Source organism: Physeter macrocephalus, chromosome 8, assembly GCF_002837175.3.
Source record: "Physeter macrocephalus isolate SW-GA chromosome 8, ASM283717v5, whole genome shotgun sequence".
Taxonomy (NCBI): domain Eukaryota; kingdom Metazoa; phylum Chordata; class Mammalia; order Artiodactyla; family Physeteridae; genus Physeter; species Physeter macrocephalus.
The window spans coordinates 80204074-80221645 of record NC_041221.1 but is presented as its reverse complement, the minus strand read 5'-3'; the positions used below and the strand labels follow the sequence as shown (position 1 = coordinate 80221645).

The 17572-nt window shown below is 36.4% G+C and overlaps 1 protein-coding gene across 2 annotated transcripts in view; it reads right to left on the bottom strand.

Annotated features, from left to right (window-relative positions):
• JMY (junction mediating and regulatory protein, p53 cofactor) overlaps window positions 1-17572 on the bottom strand; it is a 67512-nt gene that overhangs the window by 28918 nt on the left and 21022 nt on the right. For both annotated transcript variants that reach the window (XM_024118168.3, XM_007102959.4), the window contains exon 2: window positions 7599-7772. In XM_024118168.3, coding sequence (XP_023973936.1) covers window positions 7599-7772 — 174 coding nt within the window. The remainder of the gene's footprint in view (window positions 1-7598; window positions 7773-17572) is intronic.

Below are 17572 nucleotides of genomic sequence, written 5' to 3'. Positions count from 1 at the left end.
TTGTTTTCTGTAATAAAACCATCAAGGTTTTGTGCTTTCATTTGTTGTGATTACCTTTGATTTTTAAAACAAGTTAAAAAGCAAAAGATTAGTGTTCACAAGTATGAGAAAGAAATTTAATAAATTGATATTATGATAAATTTAAGACATAGTAGCAAAAATTTAAATTCTTACTCGGCACGTTATGATGGAAGTCCTTTTCAATGACATGATTGAACTTCGTATGTTTATTATACCTAAGACCATACGCTAGGTTAGCTAAGTTTTCCCCCTGACTTTGAAAGTCAAAATGTATTTAGATTCTATCAACTCCCAAGTTCAACCTCTGCCTTGTGATGTTAGGGTTCAGGCTCTGAAAACCACAGTTAGCCTTTGCCAACAGAAAGGGTTGGAGGAGATTTCAGAGTTGAAGGAAAGAGATTTGCTTCTTCTTATCTGTATCACTTGACTTTCCTGTTTGCTGTTCCTGTGATTGTCATCCCAGACTCGCTTCTTCATCCTAGCATCTGCAGTACCTTCTTAAAGGAGTTAACAGAATCGAGTTTGCAGTTTTTTAACCTTCACAGAACTGACCTCATTTGTGTGCCCAAGACAAACCAGCACCTGTCCACCAGTTCCCTATCCCCAGAGATCTGGTTCTCTCCATTGAGATCAGACACACCAGCACTAGAAGAGCAATGTCTTCTTTCTCAAAGGTCAGCTCCACAGGACTTATCCTTTAATAATTACCACCTCTTCCCTTTGTAACCCCCGATCCTAGGAGTGGTGGCTGCTTTTGCAATTAACTCTGATATCTTAGAGTTGCCTTCTTATCTACCTTGTTAACAACTTTATACCTGGCTCCTAAAATTCCCTCTGTTGAAGTAACTGATTTGATCTTCTGGTCAGACCAACAGACACAACTATGGAATAGAAATGTAATAACCAGAACAGGCAGTGCTCAAAATTCAAAAATCTTAACTCAATCATGAAGATAGAAACCCTTTTCACTTGCATAGTTAAACACTGTACAGAAATGAGAAACCTTGCATTATGGCTTTTTGAAGAGAAAAAATAATATTAAAAATCTGGTGGTAATTATTTGGCAATAACTTGTTCTTTGTTGTTGGATTATTTTTACCTTCATTGTACATGTATATTCAAATATACAGAAAACAAACATGCTATGCTTTTTAAATGCTGATTTTTTAACTGACTTCTGAAACTCAGAAGCTAATGCTGCAGCCAACTGTTTAAAAACATGATTACAGTTTACTGTACCTAAGACATTAAGCTAGGATACTGAGTTCTCTTCCTAACTTGGCAAATTTGAAGATGTACAGCATTGGTCAGCTGGATCATGTGCTAATAACAATGACACCTCTGTTTTCAATTTTAGGGCTAGAAAGAAAACAGTGTCTGTTTTTAAGATGGAAAAAAATGTGTCAGTTTAGGTAGCTAGGATAGTGAGACTAGTTTATAAATACAAATTTCTTGGCAAGGAATTACTTATTATAAAGTACATCACTAGCTTGGATACTGGGTTTTATATGAGAAGCTGAAGTGTTACTCCTGTCTATTGCTGAGACTGCAATTTAAAAAAATTCCAATTCTTAGGTGAAACAAATGCCAAGATAAACTTGTGAATATACTGATGTAGTAGAGACCTTAATGTGAATTTTCCAGGCCCAGGAGTCATCTGAAGGTGACTCCTGATTAAGAGAATGACATGATTAGACTTGGCATCATCTATTTCATGCATTTTTACATTCAAAGCAAATATTAAGTGTACTATTCCCAGGAAAGAGTGTGAAATGAGGCATTTTTTGAAGGTAAGAGACATCTAAAGACAAGGAAACCAAAGGAAAAAATAGTTAAGGTAAGAGATAAGTACCTTAATGTACAGTGGTAGCACTATATATTTTATAGTGTACGTGGTAGAGTATATAGTGCTCCAGTGGTGTAAAAATTGCACCCTGCACAAAACCAGGGGGTTTGCCAAGCCATGCGTACTGCTGCATATGCCCATTTGTCTGCTGGAATAAGGGTGGAGGTGGGTGACTTTTTCTATTTCACACAAAGACACCTATAGATTTGCTTGGTCCTGGGGAAGGGTGGAGGAAGAAAAGTACATTCAGGTTTCAACTAGAAGATAGCTGAATTGCAAAATGACACGACTGGCTACAAAGGGGAGGGAAAAGCTGAGGGTGTCTTCTAGTTTCTAGCTTATGTACTTTCAGCAAGTCATTAGAAATAAGTTGGACAATGTGTCTGAAGTGCTTATAGTTAATCCAGGAAGACTATCAGTAGGTCAACTTGCTAACTAACCCTGACTCAATAAGACACTGGGCCTAAAAATCTAGAGAGGATCATCTAGTTTATTTATTTTTATTTATTTATTTAAGCTTTTTTTTTTGGTCACACCACGCAGCTTGCAGGATCTTAGTTCCCCGACTAGGCATTGAACCTGGGCCCCGGCAGTGAAAGTCCTATCCACTGGACCACCAGGGAATTCCCCAAGGATCACCTAGTTTAAATCTCATTTTATGGATGAAAAAACTGGGGCTAAGAGAAAATGTAACTTTGAATTTAGTGTGCTCCATCCCTTAGCTGTTTCAAATTTTATTAGACACGTGGCTCTCAAAATTCATACCAGAATTACCGGGAAGACTTTTTAAAACAAGATTGCTGAGCTTCTCCCTGGAGTTTCAGCAAAGGAGATCTGAGGTGAGGCCTAAGAATCTGTATATTCTATCGAGGGTCTAGGTGATACTGATGCCCCTCGTCTGGGGGTCACATTTTAAGAACCAGTGTATTAGAGTCTGGGAGCTTCCGAAAGGGGTGTGTATTTTAAAGAAGCTAAAGAATAAAGGTCAAATTCCATAGGATGAGATAGCATTCTAGCCCCTGACCATCATTCCTCTCCTACAAATCCTTAGACTGAGGCGTATCAAACAATTCACACCCTGTGGTATAACTAAAAGAGTAGGCTTTGCAGTCAAACATGTGTTTCAATCCCAGCCATGCCACTTATTGGCCTCCACTCATGGTGCTGGCTTGGTGATTCAGTAATGTTTGAATAACTTATTGTGACTAAAAGCCCTAGTATTATGCCTGTTCACTACACCATTCGTTTTTATATATCTATCTGGACTATTCTCAATTCCAATCTCCAATAGACATACGTACTCACTTCCTACTGAATTCTTATTCTTCAGTGGTGAAGCTTGATAATCCCCCTTTTTCTATATATCTTCAGGCAATGGTGATCACCTTCATTTTGCATCTCTACATAAACTTGTACATGCTGCTCATTTTTCTTTTAAAAAATCATCTGAGTTATAATTTACATACAACAAAATGTACCTGTTTAAGTGTAAATTTTGACAAATATATATACCCATGATAACAGGCATCATAATAAAGATTTAAAGCACATCAATCTCCCCAAAGGGTTCTGTTACATCTGCTTCCTCTCAGTGGATCTCCCCGGCCCCACCCCAGGCAACAGCTGTTTAGGACAATCTTCTAGAATTCCATGTAAATGGAGGCACAGTTTATACTCTTTGTCTGGCATCTTTTGCTCAGCACATTTTTTTATAAGCTATTTAATCAGGATTTAATTTACATACACTGTGTTCAAGTAAATCCATCTAAAGTGCTCAATTTGATGAGTTTTGATTGCTGTATACACCCAAGAAACCACCACTACAATCATGATACAAAACATTTCCGTCACCTCCAAAATATTCTCGTACTACTTTGCCATCCATACCTTCACACATATACAGGAGGGTATATACCCTCCTGTACACGGCTTCAACTAAGCATGACTTTGACATGTGTCTGTGTTATTGTGTCTATCAATGGTTAATTCCTTTGCTTTGCTGAATATTATTCTACTATATGCAAATATCACATTTTGTTTATCCATTCACCTGTCGATGGTTATTTGGGTTGTCCCAGTTTGGGGCTACCGGGAATACAGTTGGCACTAACACTGGTATGTAAGTCTTTTTTGTGAACAGATGTTTTTGTTTCTCTTGTATAAGTAACTAAGAGACAAACAGCTGAGTTGTAAGGTATTGTACAGTTGACCCTTGAACAACATGGATTTGAACTGCATGAGTCCACTTACATGCAGATTTTTTTCCCCATAAATATTACAGTCCTACAAGATCTGCTGTTGGTTGAATCCACGGATGGGGAACCACGATCTGGAAAGCCACTTTGGGACTTAAGCATCTGAAAATTTTGGTATCATTGGCGGGTCCTGGAACCACACCCAAGGGTTGTTCGAAGATCAACCATATATGTTTAACTTTTGAAGAAAGTGCCAAACTGTTTTCCAAAGTGGTTGTACCACTTTAAAATTCTGTTAGCAATGTGTGAAAATTCCAGTTACTCTACATCCTCACTAGCCCTTGGGAGGGACAGAATTTTTTCATTATACTCACTTCAATGGGTGTGTAATAGTATCTCACTGTGGTACCAATTTGGATTTCCTAGATGAGTATGTTGAGCATCTTCACATGTGATTATTAGCCATTTCTTTGTGTCTTTTTAAATATTTAGCTCATATTGAAAATTTGGGGGTTTTGTCTTACTGAGTTGTACAGTTCCTTTTTTAGATGTATTACAAGTTATTTTCTCTCAGTGTGTGGCCTGCCTCATTTTCTTAATCTTTAAAATAGCAAAAGTATTTAATTTTAGTAAAGTCCAATTTTATTTTTTTTTATTTTTTATTTTTTTTAGTTTTTGGCTGAAGTTTTCTGCATCCTATCTAAAAAACCTTTGCCTTTCCTTCTGAAAGATTGTAAAAACTTCCTAGTTTTGTTATAAAAGTTTTATACTATGAGCTTTATGTTTGGGTCTAAGATGTATTTAAATTAATTTTTGTGTATGGTATAAGATAAGGAAGCCTGGACTTCATTATTTCTATATGGGTATCCACTTCTAGCACCATTTGTTGATAAGACTATTCTTTCCCCCCACTGAATTGCCGTGTCACCTGTGTAGAAAACTAATTGACTATATAACCACAGGTTTATTTCTGGATTCTGTTTAGTTCCATTCATTTACACACCTATCCTATACCAGCACCACAACGTCTGGATTTCTCTAGCTATTTTATAATTGGCTGGTGAGTTTAAAAAAAAAAACACCCTACTGGAATATTAATTTGAATTTACAGATCAGATGAGAACTGACATCTAAACATTATTGATTATTGTTAATAGATTATCTTCCAATCTATTAACATGGTCTATCTCCCATTTATTTAGGTATGCTTTAATTTTTCTCAGCAAAGTCTTATAATTTTTCAGTATATAGTCCTTTCATATATTTTATAAAATTTATCCCTAAACATTTCATGTTCAGAGATGCTAATGTAAAAGGCATTTAAAAATTTTTGATTTCAACTTCATTTCTGGAAGATAGAAAATGCAATTGAATCTTTAATACTGACCTTGTAACTAAACTTACAGATTATTTCCAGTAGCTTTTTTAGATTCTTAATTTTTTCTTACATGTGTGATCACATGATCTACAAATAAAGAAAGCTTTATTTTTTTTTCTAATTTATATATGCCTTTTATTTTTTTCTTGCCTTATTTAACTGGCGACAAACTCCAGAGAAATACTGAATAAAAGCTGTGGGAGCAGACAATCTTACCTAGTTAGCAATCTTAGTGGGGGAAGAATTCAGTCATTCACCATCATATATGATGTTAGATAGGCTTTCCATACATACCCTTTATCAGCTCAAAGAAGTTCCCTTCTCTTCCTAGACTGCTGAGATTTTACCATGGATGGGCAATGAACTTTTTATCAAGTGCATTTCTGCACCCAGACAAGTTGATTTTTTTCCTTTATCAATAATATGGTGAGTTACATTGATTATTTTTTGTAATGTTAAACCAATCTTGCCTTTCTAAGATAAACCCTAATCACAGTATATTATTGAATCCTATTTTTCAATATTATGTTAAGGATTATTGCATCTACATTCATGAGGGATGTTTATCTGTAGTTTTCTTTTTTTCTATAATGTCGTTTGATTTGGATAATGCTGGCCTCAAAAATGAGTTGGGAAGTGTTCCCTCTTTTAAATCCTCCAATGATCCTTTACCTGGCTCTGGAGTTTTCTTTGTGAGAAGGTTTTAAAATATGAATTCAACTTTGTTAATATAGAGCTACCAGATTTTTTCTATTTTTTCTTGACTCTATTTTGACAATTTGTATTTCTCTAAGAAGTGTATCCATTTCATCTAAGTTGTAGAATTTCTTGGCACAAATTTGTTCATGTTCTCTTACTAGCTTATCATCATAGTTGATAGGGCATTTGAGGGGCAATGCAGTAAAATACGATTTTTACCTTTGAAAATGTTAACCATTTAAGAAGTATGTTGTCTGTTCCTCCTCACCTATACTCTGCTTCCCAAGTGAAAAAAAATGGAGTAATAAGTGACGCTAGTGGACAATACAGCCTGACAAGAAGGTTCAATCCATTTGCTAATGTTAATACTCAATATAAACCATGATATAATATGAAAGCAAAAATTCACATAGATTCTGATAATCAATGTGAAGCTGTATATAGATTATCTCAGCTAAACACTGCAGCCTAGTTTAGAAGTAGATGGGGCCTCCATGTATATCATCCAGTTCATCCTTCCAGTCAAGTTTTCAATGGACAAATATCTATAGTTCATTTTTTAAAATTGAAGGAAACTGTAGTGTCTAAAAATTCTTAGTTACTAGTTACCACTTTACCCAAAATGCCAAGTTTATGATAAAACTGACTTAACAACCCAATATTTGTCAAAAGTATTAATAAAGGAGAGTGTGTCAATTATGTGACAGTCTGTGTTGCTCCGTATCTTGACTCATTAGTAAAGGGAAAAAGACAGACATGCTTTACCTTGTAATAATTTTTCAAATATTATACTACTCATTCTTGCCCCCAAGCATAAAGTTTTCAGAATAAGTGCAATTTCCCAGATATAAATTTCGTAATGTTCCAAATTCACGCATTAATGCACAAGTTTTTTAATATCCTAGTTCAGCAATATTTACATGTGAATTAAACACAGCAACATTGATTTGAGGTCAGCTATAAAATCAAACCTTTAACACTTGCCTCAAAAAAAGTAATACATATTTTACACACAAAAGTCAAATGTCATGAATTTTAAAGCCATACCATTAATGCCTTGTAACTTTCAAAACAAGGTCTTCCCAAAACAAATGTTCTCAAAACTCCTGCTAAAGAAGTCTAAGACTAGATAATACCCAAAACATTAAAAAGGAGACAGGAGTAGATGGAGAGGGGAAAAAAAGCACAGGAAAGGGGGAAAGATGAGAATCTCAATGTATTTACAAATTTTCTAGGCTTTTCTCAGCCTTGGGTACTCAGCAAAGTCGCCTTTTTAGATGCTTTTAAAATGAGGTGCTCAGGCTCTATGTATCACAAAACTACCAAACTAGAATCTCTGGGGACAATGGATCAGATATCTACATTTATAAAAGCTCCTCTAATAATTAAAATGTATAGCCAGCCACGCTGAGAACTATAAAACAGGCAGGTTACTATTTAGGTTAAAAAAAAAAAATACCTTGATCTGCTGTCTTCGTAGCATGGCAAGTTCTCGCATGTCTCGGAATGGCTGTAGTAAATACTGATAGAGTTCAGTCGTGGCTTCTGCAAGGCTGCTGTAGGCTTCATCCTCCATCTGATACAAGTCCAGAAGCTCTACCATGCTCTCTGTATTCTTGTGCTTATCCAAAAGCTGTGGAACAAGAAAATTTCACTACAAAGAAATCCAACTGTAATAGCCTATAAAACTTGCAAACTACCTATCATCTCAGGACCTTGGAACTCTGAAATGCAGAATTAAAGAGAATGAGGAGCACTAATTGCTTTCATCACTTATCTCCATGCCTTAGGTGTCTTACTACAAGACCACTGCCTAAACCATCCTTTTCTAACTACTGTCACGATATTATTCCTGTTCTCTGCATTTTCTGGAATTCCATACTATCTGCCTACCCTTAACTCTTAAATTTTTTTCCCCGGCATCTAGTAGCTTTCTCCATATTTATATAATCATTGCTAATCTACAAAGCAGTTATCAACTCTTGCCAACATTATTTTACTAATTTCCCCAAATAATCCTGCCACTCTTTTCCTCCTCCAAATTTGGAACATTCCCTCAAAATCTTCAACTCATGCCTATCACTTCCTTCAAAATCTAGGCTAAAACACCCCTCAACTCTATTGAAGAGTTTAAGACTGACTGTAATAGATTTTTATAACTTTCTTACTTTGCATTCCTTGGTACTCATGTGTATATGCATGTTTATAAAGATATTCATTCATTTCTCAACAACTAAGGACTGAGCATCTTAATACATGTTAGGCACTGGGCATAGTTCCTTTCTTCAGTTTGCAAAGCAGAAATAGAGAGACAGATGCAGAGAACAAACGTATGGACACCAAGGGAGGAAAGTGGGGGTGGGGGGTGGGATGAATTGGGAGACTGGGACTAACATATATACGCTAATATGTATAAAATAGGTAACTAATAAGAAACTGTTGTATAAAAAATAAATTAAATTTAAAAAAAAACATGGTTCCTTTCTTCACGGAGTTTACTGTATAGTAAATAAACAAACTAAATAAAGTTTTAAAAAATTACAAACTGTGATAAATGCTATGAAAATTATTACTTTTTAAAAAGTAAAGAATAAAAGTAACACAATGAAACAATGGGTGCCAAGAGAAAGAATAAGAGGTGGGGAGATGGTGAAAAACTATGACCTACTTCAGAGCAGGTTAGAGAGAAAAGGCTATCCACAGAAGCTTAAGCTGAAATTTAAAGAACCTTTGAATGAACCATGTGGCAAGACACTTTTATTTTAATTTAGTCATTTTTGGCCATGCTGCATGGCTTGCGGGATCTTAGTCCCCAGGCCCACGGCAGTGAAAGCACCAAGTCCTTACCATTGGACCACCAGGAACTCCCAGGACACTATTTTATATACTTATTCTTGGTGTCCATTTACTTGGTGACAGTCTCATCTCCTCAAAAGCACAATATTCTGCTATTCTTTCTCATACCTAAAGTTTCCACTACTATCCTCTTTCGCAGCTTCTTGCTTTGGTTATCATATTGTGTTGTACATATTACAATTGACCCTTGAACAACTGTAATACGGGGTTAGGGGCGCCAACCCCTGCCTTGTTAAAAATCAGTATATAACTTTACAGACAACCCTCCCTTCCAATCCACAGTTCTGCATACAAGTATTCAAAAAATGAAATACACAGGTATAAATCTAATTATGTACAGGATCTATGAGGAAAATTACACAACTCTGATGAAAGAACTCAAAGACCCAAATTAAATGGAGTATTCCACATATGGATTGGAAAACTCAGTATTGTCAAGGTGTCAGTTCTTCCAAACTTGATCTATAGGATCAATGCAATGCCATTTAAAGTCTCAGCAAGTTATTTTGTGGATATCAACAAATGAATTCTCAAGTTTATATGAAAAGGCGAAAGATCCAGAATAACCAACACAATATTGACGAACAAAGTTAAAAGACTGACACTCTCCATTCAACTTCACTAGTTACTATAAATCTACAGTAATCAAGACAGTGTGGTATTGGTAAAAGAATAGATCAGAGAGATTCCAAAAGTAAACCCACACACAAATAGTCAAGTAATCTTGTGACAAAAGAGCAAAGGGAATTCAATGAAGAGATCAGCCTTTTCAACAAATGGACATCAGCGTACGAAAGAAAGAAAAAGAAATCTACAGATCTTACACCTTCCACAAAAATTAACTCAAAATGGATCACAGACCTAAATGTAAGATGCAAAGTTATAAAACTCTTAGAAAATAACACAGGAGAAAATCTAGGTAAGCTTGGGTTTGATGACTTTTTAGATATAACACAAAAGCACAATGCTTTTCTACTCAATTTTTCTATAAACCTGAAAGTGATAAAACAGTCTATTAACTTTTAAATGATAGCAAACCTATTTAAAGACACAGTTTTATATTTCACTGTATGCATGCTTTTCATTTTTTAAATAAAACCAAGAATCATTAAAAATAAACCCGTAATATCCAATTAACACTGATTTTCATCCCTGTTAAGCCCTACTGTTCTAAGGTGATCAGACCAATCAAACAATATCTTTCTGCTTTGTTAACAAGTAGTTTTCGGTAGGCTGGTTTTGTTTGTTGTTTGTTTTTAATAGAGGTCCACTAGAAAAAAGAGAATCAATTCAAAAATCAGGGATTTTAACAACAGATAACACATAAATAATTTACAGATGCAGACAGAAGGCCAGACCAAGTGGGATCTTGCTTTATGCCGAAAGCAAAGAGCTGCCATAAAAGGACTGCTGTTGTTTTGTTTTTCCTTCAAAAACCTCTCTGGTTCCAGGGAAGCATTAGGGAATAAATACTTTCCCAAGTAAGGGAATCTTGACTTTTATTCTGAAGGATAAAAAGGGATAAACTAGGCAAAGTGTAAAGGGAAGACTGGGTCAGAAAGACAGAAAGGCATATCCCTGGATACCATAAAATAAGGTTTACAAACTGGAGTAAACAGAGAAAGGGAACATAATGAAAGACAATTCTGGAGACACTAACATACATGATGGACCTGAGTTATACTACAGTGGTGAGAAAGGGCACCAGAGTGGATGCAGATAGATCAGTTCATAATCTCCTGGGTCAGTCCATGTAAGCCTAGATTGGAGAAGAGAAAAGCAAAGATTTAAGAAATGCTTTGGAGATAAAGTTAACAGGACTTGATGAAAGACTGGATTTCCTCTTTACCCTAAGGTCTTTGGTATTCATTGATACAAAGAACACAGGAATAGAAACAGGTTTTTAGAGGTAAAAATTATGGATTCAGACACTGTGTCCAAAGTGTTTTTTAGATATCCATGAGGAGAGGTCATGAAAGGAATGCAAAATGTCCAAGATAAACCTTATCTTTAAGAAGTCTACAATCTAGGGAACCAAACAAACAGACATGTAAGTAAAATACTGACTGTAGAAGACAATCACGGTTCATAGTGGGCTAAAGCAGCTGAAAAAGATGTTCTAAAGCTAGGATTTGAACTGGGTCTCGAAAGATGGGAAGTGCTAGACAGTTGAAGAAGAGCAACCCAGTCTGGAGAAATCACATGAATAAAAGCGTCACACATTTGAATCCTGGATGGGAGGATGGGAGGACAGGGGTGGCAGAGCGTCACCGTGCTCCCTGGGGTAGAGGGTACACACTAGTGAGCAGGACATCACATTGAGACTGTAAATGCAACACATTCTAATAAGCAGTTAAACCAATGATGAAGTAGAAAAAAAGAATGATGCATTTGATCAATGGGACCTGTTTGGTTTTTAATTTACAAAGTTAAACTTATCTAAATAACCATATTAAAGTCATGGTCATTTAGTACCTGGTTACTTGAAGCATGGTCTGGAATCAGCAGCATCTGATTACTTGTTAGAAATATAGAACCTCAGAGCCCACTCCAGACCCCCAGAATCAGAATGAGTGATGAGTATGCACAGCAAAGTTTCAGAAGCACTGCTTCAGTAAACACCTTATATGGGCACATTAACTACAACATGAGGCAAAAGTCTCTGTAAATTACACAAATTATGTAGTCCATTTTCAAACTGAATTTTCAAACTGAAAACTGTAGAATTATGGTATGTAACATTTTTTTCCTGGATCTAAAATCATTTTCCCCTCTCATTCTTTCTCTATTTAAATATTATTTTATTTTAGCTCAATTACCACTATTCAGACTAAAATTAAGCCAAAACTCCCATTTCTCATGGTTCAGTTCCCTATTAAAACATTTTTAGCTAATCTAAGAAAAAAAGTTACTACTGAAGCCAATCCCAGAATGATCTTCATCTTTAGAAGACAGGTACAGGGACTTGCCCTGGTATTGCAGCGGTTAAGATTCCGCCTGCCAATGCAGGGGACATGGGTTCAATCCCCAGTCCAGGAAGATCCCACATGCCGCGGAGCAACTAAGCCCATACGCTACAACTACTGAGCCTACGCTCTAGAACCCGTGGGCCACAACTACTGAAGCCCGCATGCTGCAACTACTGAAGCCCGCGTGCTGCAACTACTGAAGCCCGAGCACCTAGAGCCCATGCTCCGCAACAAGACACCGCAATGAGAAGCCCGTGCACTGCAACCAAGAGTAGCCTCTGCTCACTCCAAGTAGAGAGAAAGCCCGCGTGCAGCAACAAAGACCCAAAGTGGCCAAAAAAACAAAAAGAAAAAGAAAATCCTGTTTAAAAAAAAAAACAAAGAAGACGGGTACAAAGAGACAAAGTCAGCCTGGTCTTACCTCCAGCCCTGGCCAGGATCTTACCTCTAATACATGGGCCATTCAATGAAACTGGATGTTTAAAAGCAATAACCCACCCCCCACCCCTGCCAAATATATTAAATAAATAAATAAATAAGAATAAACAAAAACTTTAAAAATTAAAAATTAAAGCGATGGCCATTAAAATCATCAAATTAACTCCCTTCATTCTGATGTGTTTACTTGTTTTTTTTAAAATTATAATTTAGCCTTTTACTACTACAAAGAAACAGTGAAATGATCATGAAGATATTCCAGTTCTTTTGATAGAATTCTACCTATTAATTTAAAAACTAGCAATTGAGAATCCCAATTTAGAATAAACTGAAAAATCACAAGAGAAATAGAATTCAGTAAGGTGTTATAACTTACACGCAGAAACCAAAAGCCCCTTTCATATTAAATACAAAACAACCAGCCAGGATTCCATCTGCAACAAAAGAGAAAAATACTTAGGAATAAACTTAAACCTTTTAAGAGCCATGTAAACAAAATGTTAAGGTACAAAAAAACTAAGTAAATAAATGGAAGAGTAAAAATAAAAATATCAATTCTCACTAATCTATAAATTTCACATGATAATAAAACAACCTCTTCACACTTTCATGGCATAAGAAAAGGCCAATTTTCAAGTTCACATGGAGGGGGTGCCTTCAAGATGGCGGAGGAGTTAGACGTAGAGATCACCTTTCTCCCCACAAACACATCAAAACTACATCTACATGTGGAACAACTCCTACAGAACACCTACTGAACGCTGCCAGAAGACCTCAGACTTCCCAAAAGACACCCTCAGGTGACCTACCCACAGAGGCGGGACCAAATCCAAAGCTGAACCGCAGGAGCTACGTGAACAAAGGAGAGAAAGGGAAATTTCTCCCACCAGCCTCAGGAGCAGCGGATTAAATCTCCACAATCAACTTGATGTACCCTGCATCTGTGGAATACCTGAATAGACAACAAATCATCCCAAAATTTAGGCAGTAGACTTTGGGAGGAACTGTAGACTTGGGGTTTGCTTTCTGCATCTAATTTGTTTCTGGTTATATGTTTATCTTAGTTTAGTATTTACAGCTTATTATAATTGATAGATTTGTTTACTGATTTGGTTGCTCTCTTCCTTTTTTAATTTATATATATATATAAATTTCTCTTTATTCTCTTTTTGTGAGTGTGTATGTGTATGCTTTTTCGTGTGATTTTCTCTGTATAGCTTTGCTTTTGCCATTTGTCCTAGGGTTCTGACTGTCCATTGTTTCTCTTTAGTATACTTTTTAGCGCTTGTTATCATCGGTGGATTTGTTTTTTGGTTTAGTTGCTCTCTTCCTTTCTTTTCTTTTTTCTAGTACTTTTTTTAAAATAATTTTTTCTATTTTAATGACTTTATTTAATTTAATTAATTATTTAAATTTCTTTCTTTCTTTTTTTGTCTGCCTTTTTTTCTGAGCCATGTGGCTGACAGGGTCTTGGTGCTCTGGCCAGGTGTCACAGCCAAGTTCAGGACTATGGTCCACCAGAGACCTCCCGGCCGCACATGATATCAAACGGCGAAAGCTCTCCCAGAGATCTCCATCATAACGTTAAGACCCAGCTCCACTCAACGACCAGCAAGCTACAGTGCTGGACACCCTATGCCAAACAACTAGCAAGACAGGAACACAACCCCATCCATTAGCAGAGAGGCTGTCTAAAATCATAATAAGTTCACAGACACCCCAAGACACACCACCAGATGTGGTCTTGCCCACCAGAAAGACAACATCCAGCCTCATCCACCAGAACACAGGCACCAGTCCCCTACACCAGGAAGTCAACACAACCCACTGAACCAACCTTACCCTCTGGGAGCAGACACCAAAATCAACAGGAACTACAAACTTGCAGCCTGGGAAACGGAGACCCAACACAGTAAGTTAAGCAAAATGAGAAAACAGAGAAATACGCAGCAGATGAAGGAGCAATGTAAAAACTCACCAAACCAAACAAATGAAGAGGAAATAGGCAGTCTACCTGAAGAAGAACTCAGAGTAATGACAGTAATGATCCAAAATCTTGGAAACAGAATGGAGAAAAGACAAGAAATGTTTAAACAAAGGCCTAGAAGAACTAAAGAGCAAATAATGATGAACAACACAATATATGAAATTAAAAATTTTCTCTAAAAGGAATCAATAGCAGAATAACTGAGGCAGGAGAACGGATAAGTAACCTGGAAGATAAAATAGTGAAAATAACTACCGCAGAACAAAATAAAGAGAAAAGAATGAAAAGAACTGAGGCCAATCTCAGAGACCTCTGGGAAAACAATAAACACACCAACATTCGAATTACTGGGGTCCCAAAAAGAAGAAGAGAAAAAGAAAGGGACTGAGAAAATATTTGAAGAGATTATAGTCAAAAACTTCCCTAATATGGGTAAGGAAATAATCAAATCCAAGAAGCGCAGAGAGTTCCATAGGATAAACCCAAGGAGAAACACGCCAAGACACATATCAATCAAACTATCAAAAATTAAATACAAAGAAAAATATTAAAAGCAGGAAGGGAAAAGCAATAATTAACATACAAGGGAATCTCCAAAAGGTTAACAGCTGCTCTTTCAGCAGAAACTCTGCAAGCCAGAAGGGAGTGGCAGGACATATTTAAAGTGATGAAAGGGAAATACCTACAACCAAGATTACTCTACCCAGCAAGGATCATTCAGATTTGACAGAAAAATTAAAACCTTTACAGATAAGCAAAAGCTAAGAGAATTCAGCACCACCAACCCAGCTCCACAACAAATGCTGAAGGAACTTCTCTAGGCAGGAAACACAAGAGAAGGAAAAGACTTACAATAACAAACCCAAAACAATTAAGAAAATGGTAATAGGAACATACATATCTATAATTACCTTAAATGTAAATGGATTAAATGCTCCAACCAAAAGACATAGACTGGCTGACTGGAAAGGAAAACAAGACCCATACATATGCTGTCTACAAGAGACCCACTTCAGACCTAGGGACCCCTACAGACTGAAAATGAGGGGATGGAAAAAGATATTCCATGCAAATGGAAATCCAAAGAAAGCTGGAGTAGCAATTCTCTTATCAGACAAGAGACTTTAAAGACTATTACAAGAGACAAAGGAGGACACTACATAATGATCAAGGGATCAAGCCAAGAAATACAAGAATTGTAAATATTTATGCACCCAACATAGGAGCACCTCGATACAAAAGGCAAATGCTAACAGCCGTAAAAGGCTGCACAAATGGAAATCCAAAGAAAGCTGGAGTAGCAATTCTCTTATCAGACAAGAGACTTTAAAGACTATTACAAGAGACAAAGGAGGACACTACATAATGATCAAGGGATCAAGCCAAGAAATACAAGAATTGTAAATATTTATGCACCCAACATAGGAGCACCTCGATACAAAAGGCAAATGCTAACAGCCGTAAAAGGGGAAATCGACAGTAACACAATAATAGTAGGGGACTTGAACATACCACTTTCACCAATGGGATAGATCATCCAAAATGAAAATAAATAAGGAAACACAAGCTTTAAATGATACATGAAACAAGATGGACTTAACTGATATTTAAAGGACATTCTGTCCAAAAACAGCATATTACACTTTCTTCTCAAGTGCTCATGGAACATTCTCCAGGATAGATCATGTCTTGGGTCACAAATCAAGCCTTGGTAAATTTAAGAAAATTAAAATCGCGTCAAGTATCTTTTCCGACCAAAACGCTATGAGACTAGATATCAATTACAGGAAAAAATCTGTAAAAAATACAAACACATGGAGGCTAAACAATACACTACTTAAAAACCAAGAGATGACTGAGGAAATAAAAAAATTCCTAGAAAGAAATGACAATGAAAACACGACGACCCAAAACCTATGGGATGCAGCAAAAGCAGTTCTAAGAGGGACGTTTATAGCAATACAATCCTACCTCAACAAACAAGAAACATCTCAAATAAACAACCTAACCTTACACTTAAAGCAATTAGAGAAAGAAGGACCAAAAAATACCCCCAAAGTTAGCAGAATGAAAGAAATCATATAGATGAGATCAGAAATAAATGAAAAGGAAATGAAGGAAATGATAGCAAAGATCAATAAAACTAAAAGCTGGTTCTTTGAGAAGATAAACAAAATTGATAAACCATTAGCCAGACTCATCAAGAAAAAAAGGGAGAAGATTCAAATCAATAGAAATGAAAAAGGAGAAATAACAACTGACCCTGCAGAAATACAAAGGATCATGAAAGATTACTACAAGCAACTCTATGCCAGTAAAATGGACACCCGGAAGAAATGGACAAATTCTTAGAAATGCACAACCTCCTGAGACTGAACCAGGAAGAAATAGAAAGTATAAACAGACCAATCACAAGCATTGAAATTGAAACTGTCATTAAAAATCTTCCAACAAACAAAAGCCCAGGACCAGATGGCTTCACAGGCATTCGCCTGAATTCTAGCATTTACAGAAGAGCTAACAGCTATCCTTCTCAAAACTCTTCCAAAGTATAGCAGAGGGAGGAACACTCCCAAACTCATTCTACAAGGCCACCATCACCCTGATACCAATACCAGACAAAGATGTCACAAAGAAAGAAAACTACAGGCCAATACCACTGATGAACATAGATGCAAAAATCCTCAACAAAATACTAGCAAACAGAATCCAACAGCACATTAAAAGGATCATACACCATGACCAAGTGGGGTTTATCCCAGGAATGCAAGGATTCTTCAATATATGCAAATCAATCAACGTGATACACCATATTAACAAACTGGAGAAAAACCATACAATCATCTCAATAGATGCAGAAAAAGCTTTCAACAAAATTCAACACCCATTTATGATAAAAACCCTCCAGAAAGTAGACAGAGAGGGAACTTACCTCAACATAAAAAAGGCCATATATGACAAACCAACAGCCAACATCATTCTCAGTGGTGAAAAACTGAAACCATCAGGAACAAGACAAGGTTGCCCATTCTCACCAGTATTATTCAACATAGTTATGGAAGTTTTAACCACAGCAATCAGAGAAGAAAACGAAATAAAAGGAATCCAAATCAGAAAAGAAGAAGTAAAACTGTCACTGTTCGCAGATGACATGATACTATACATAGAGAATCCTAAAGATGC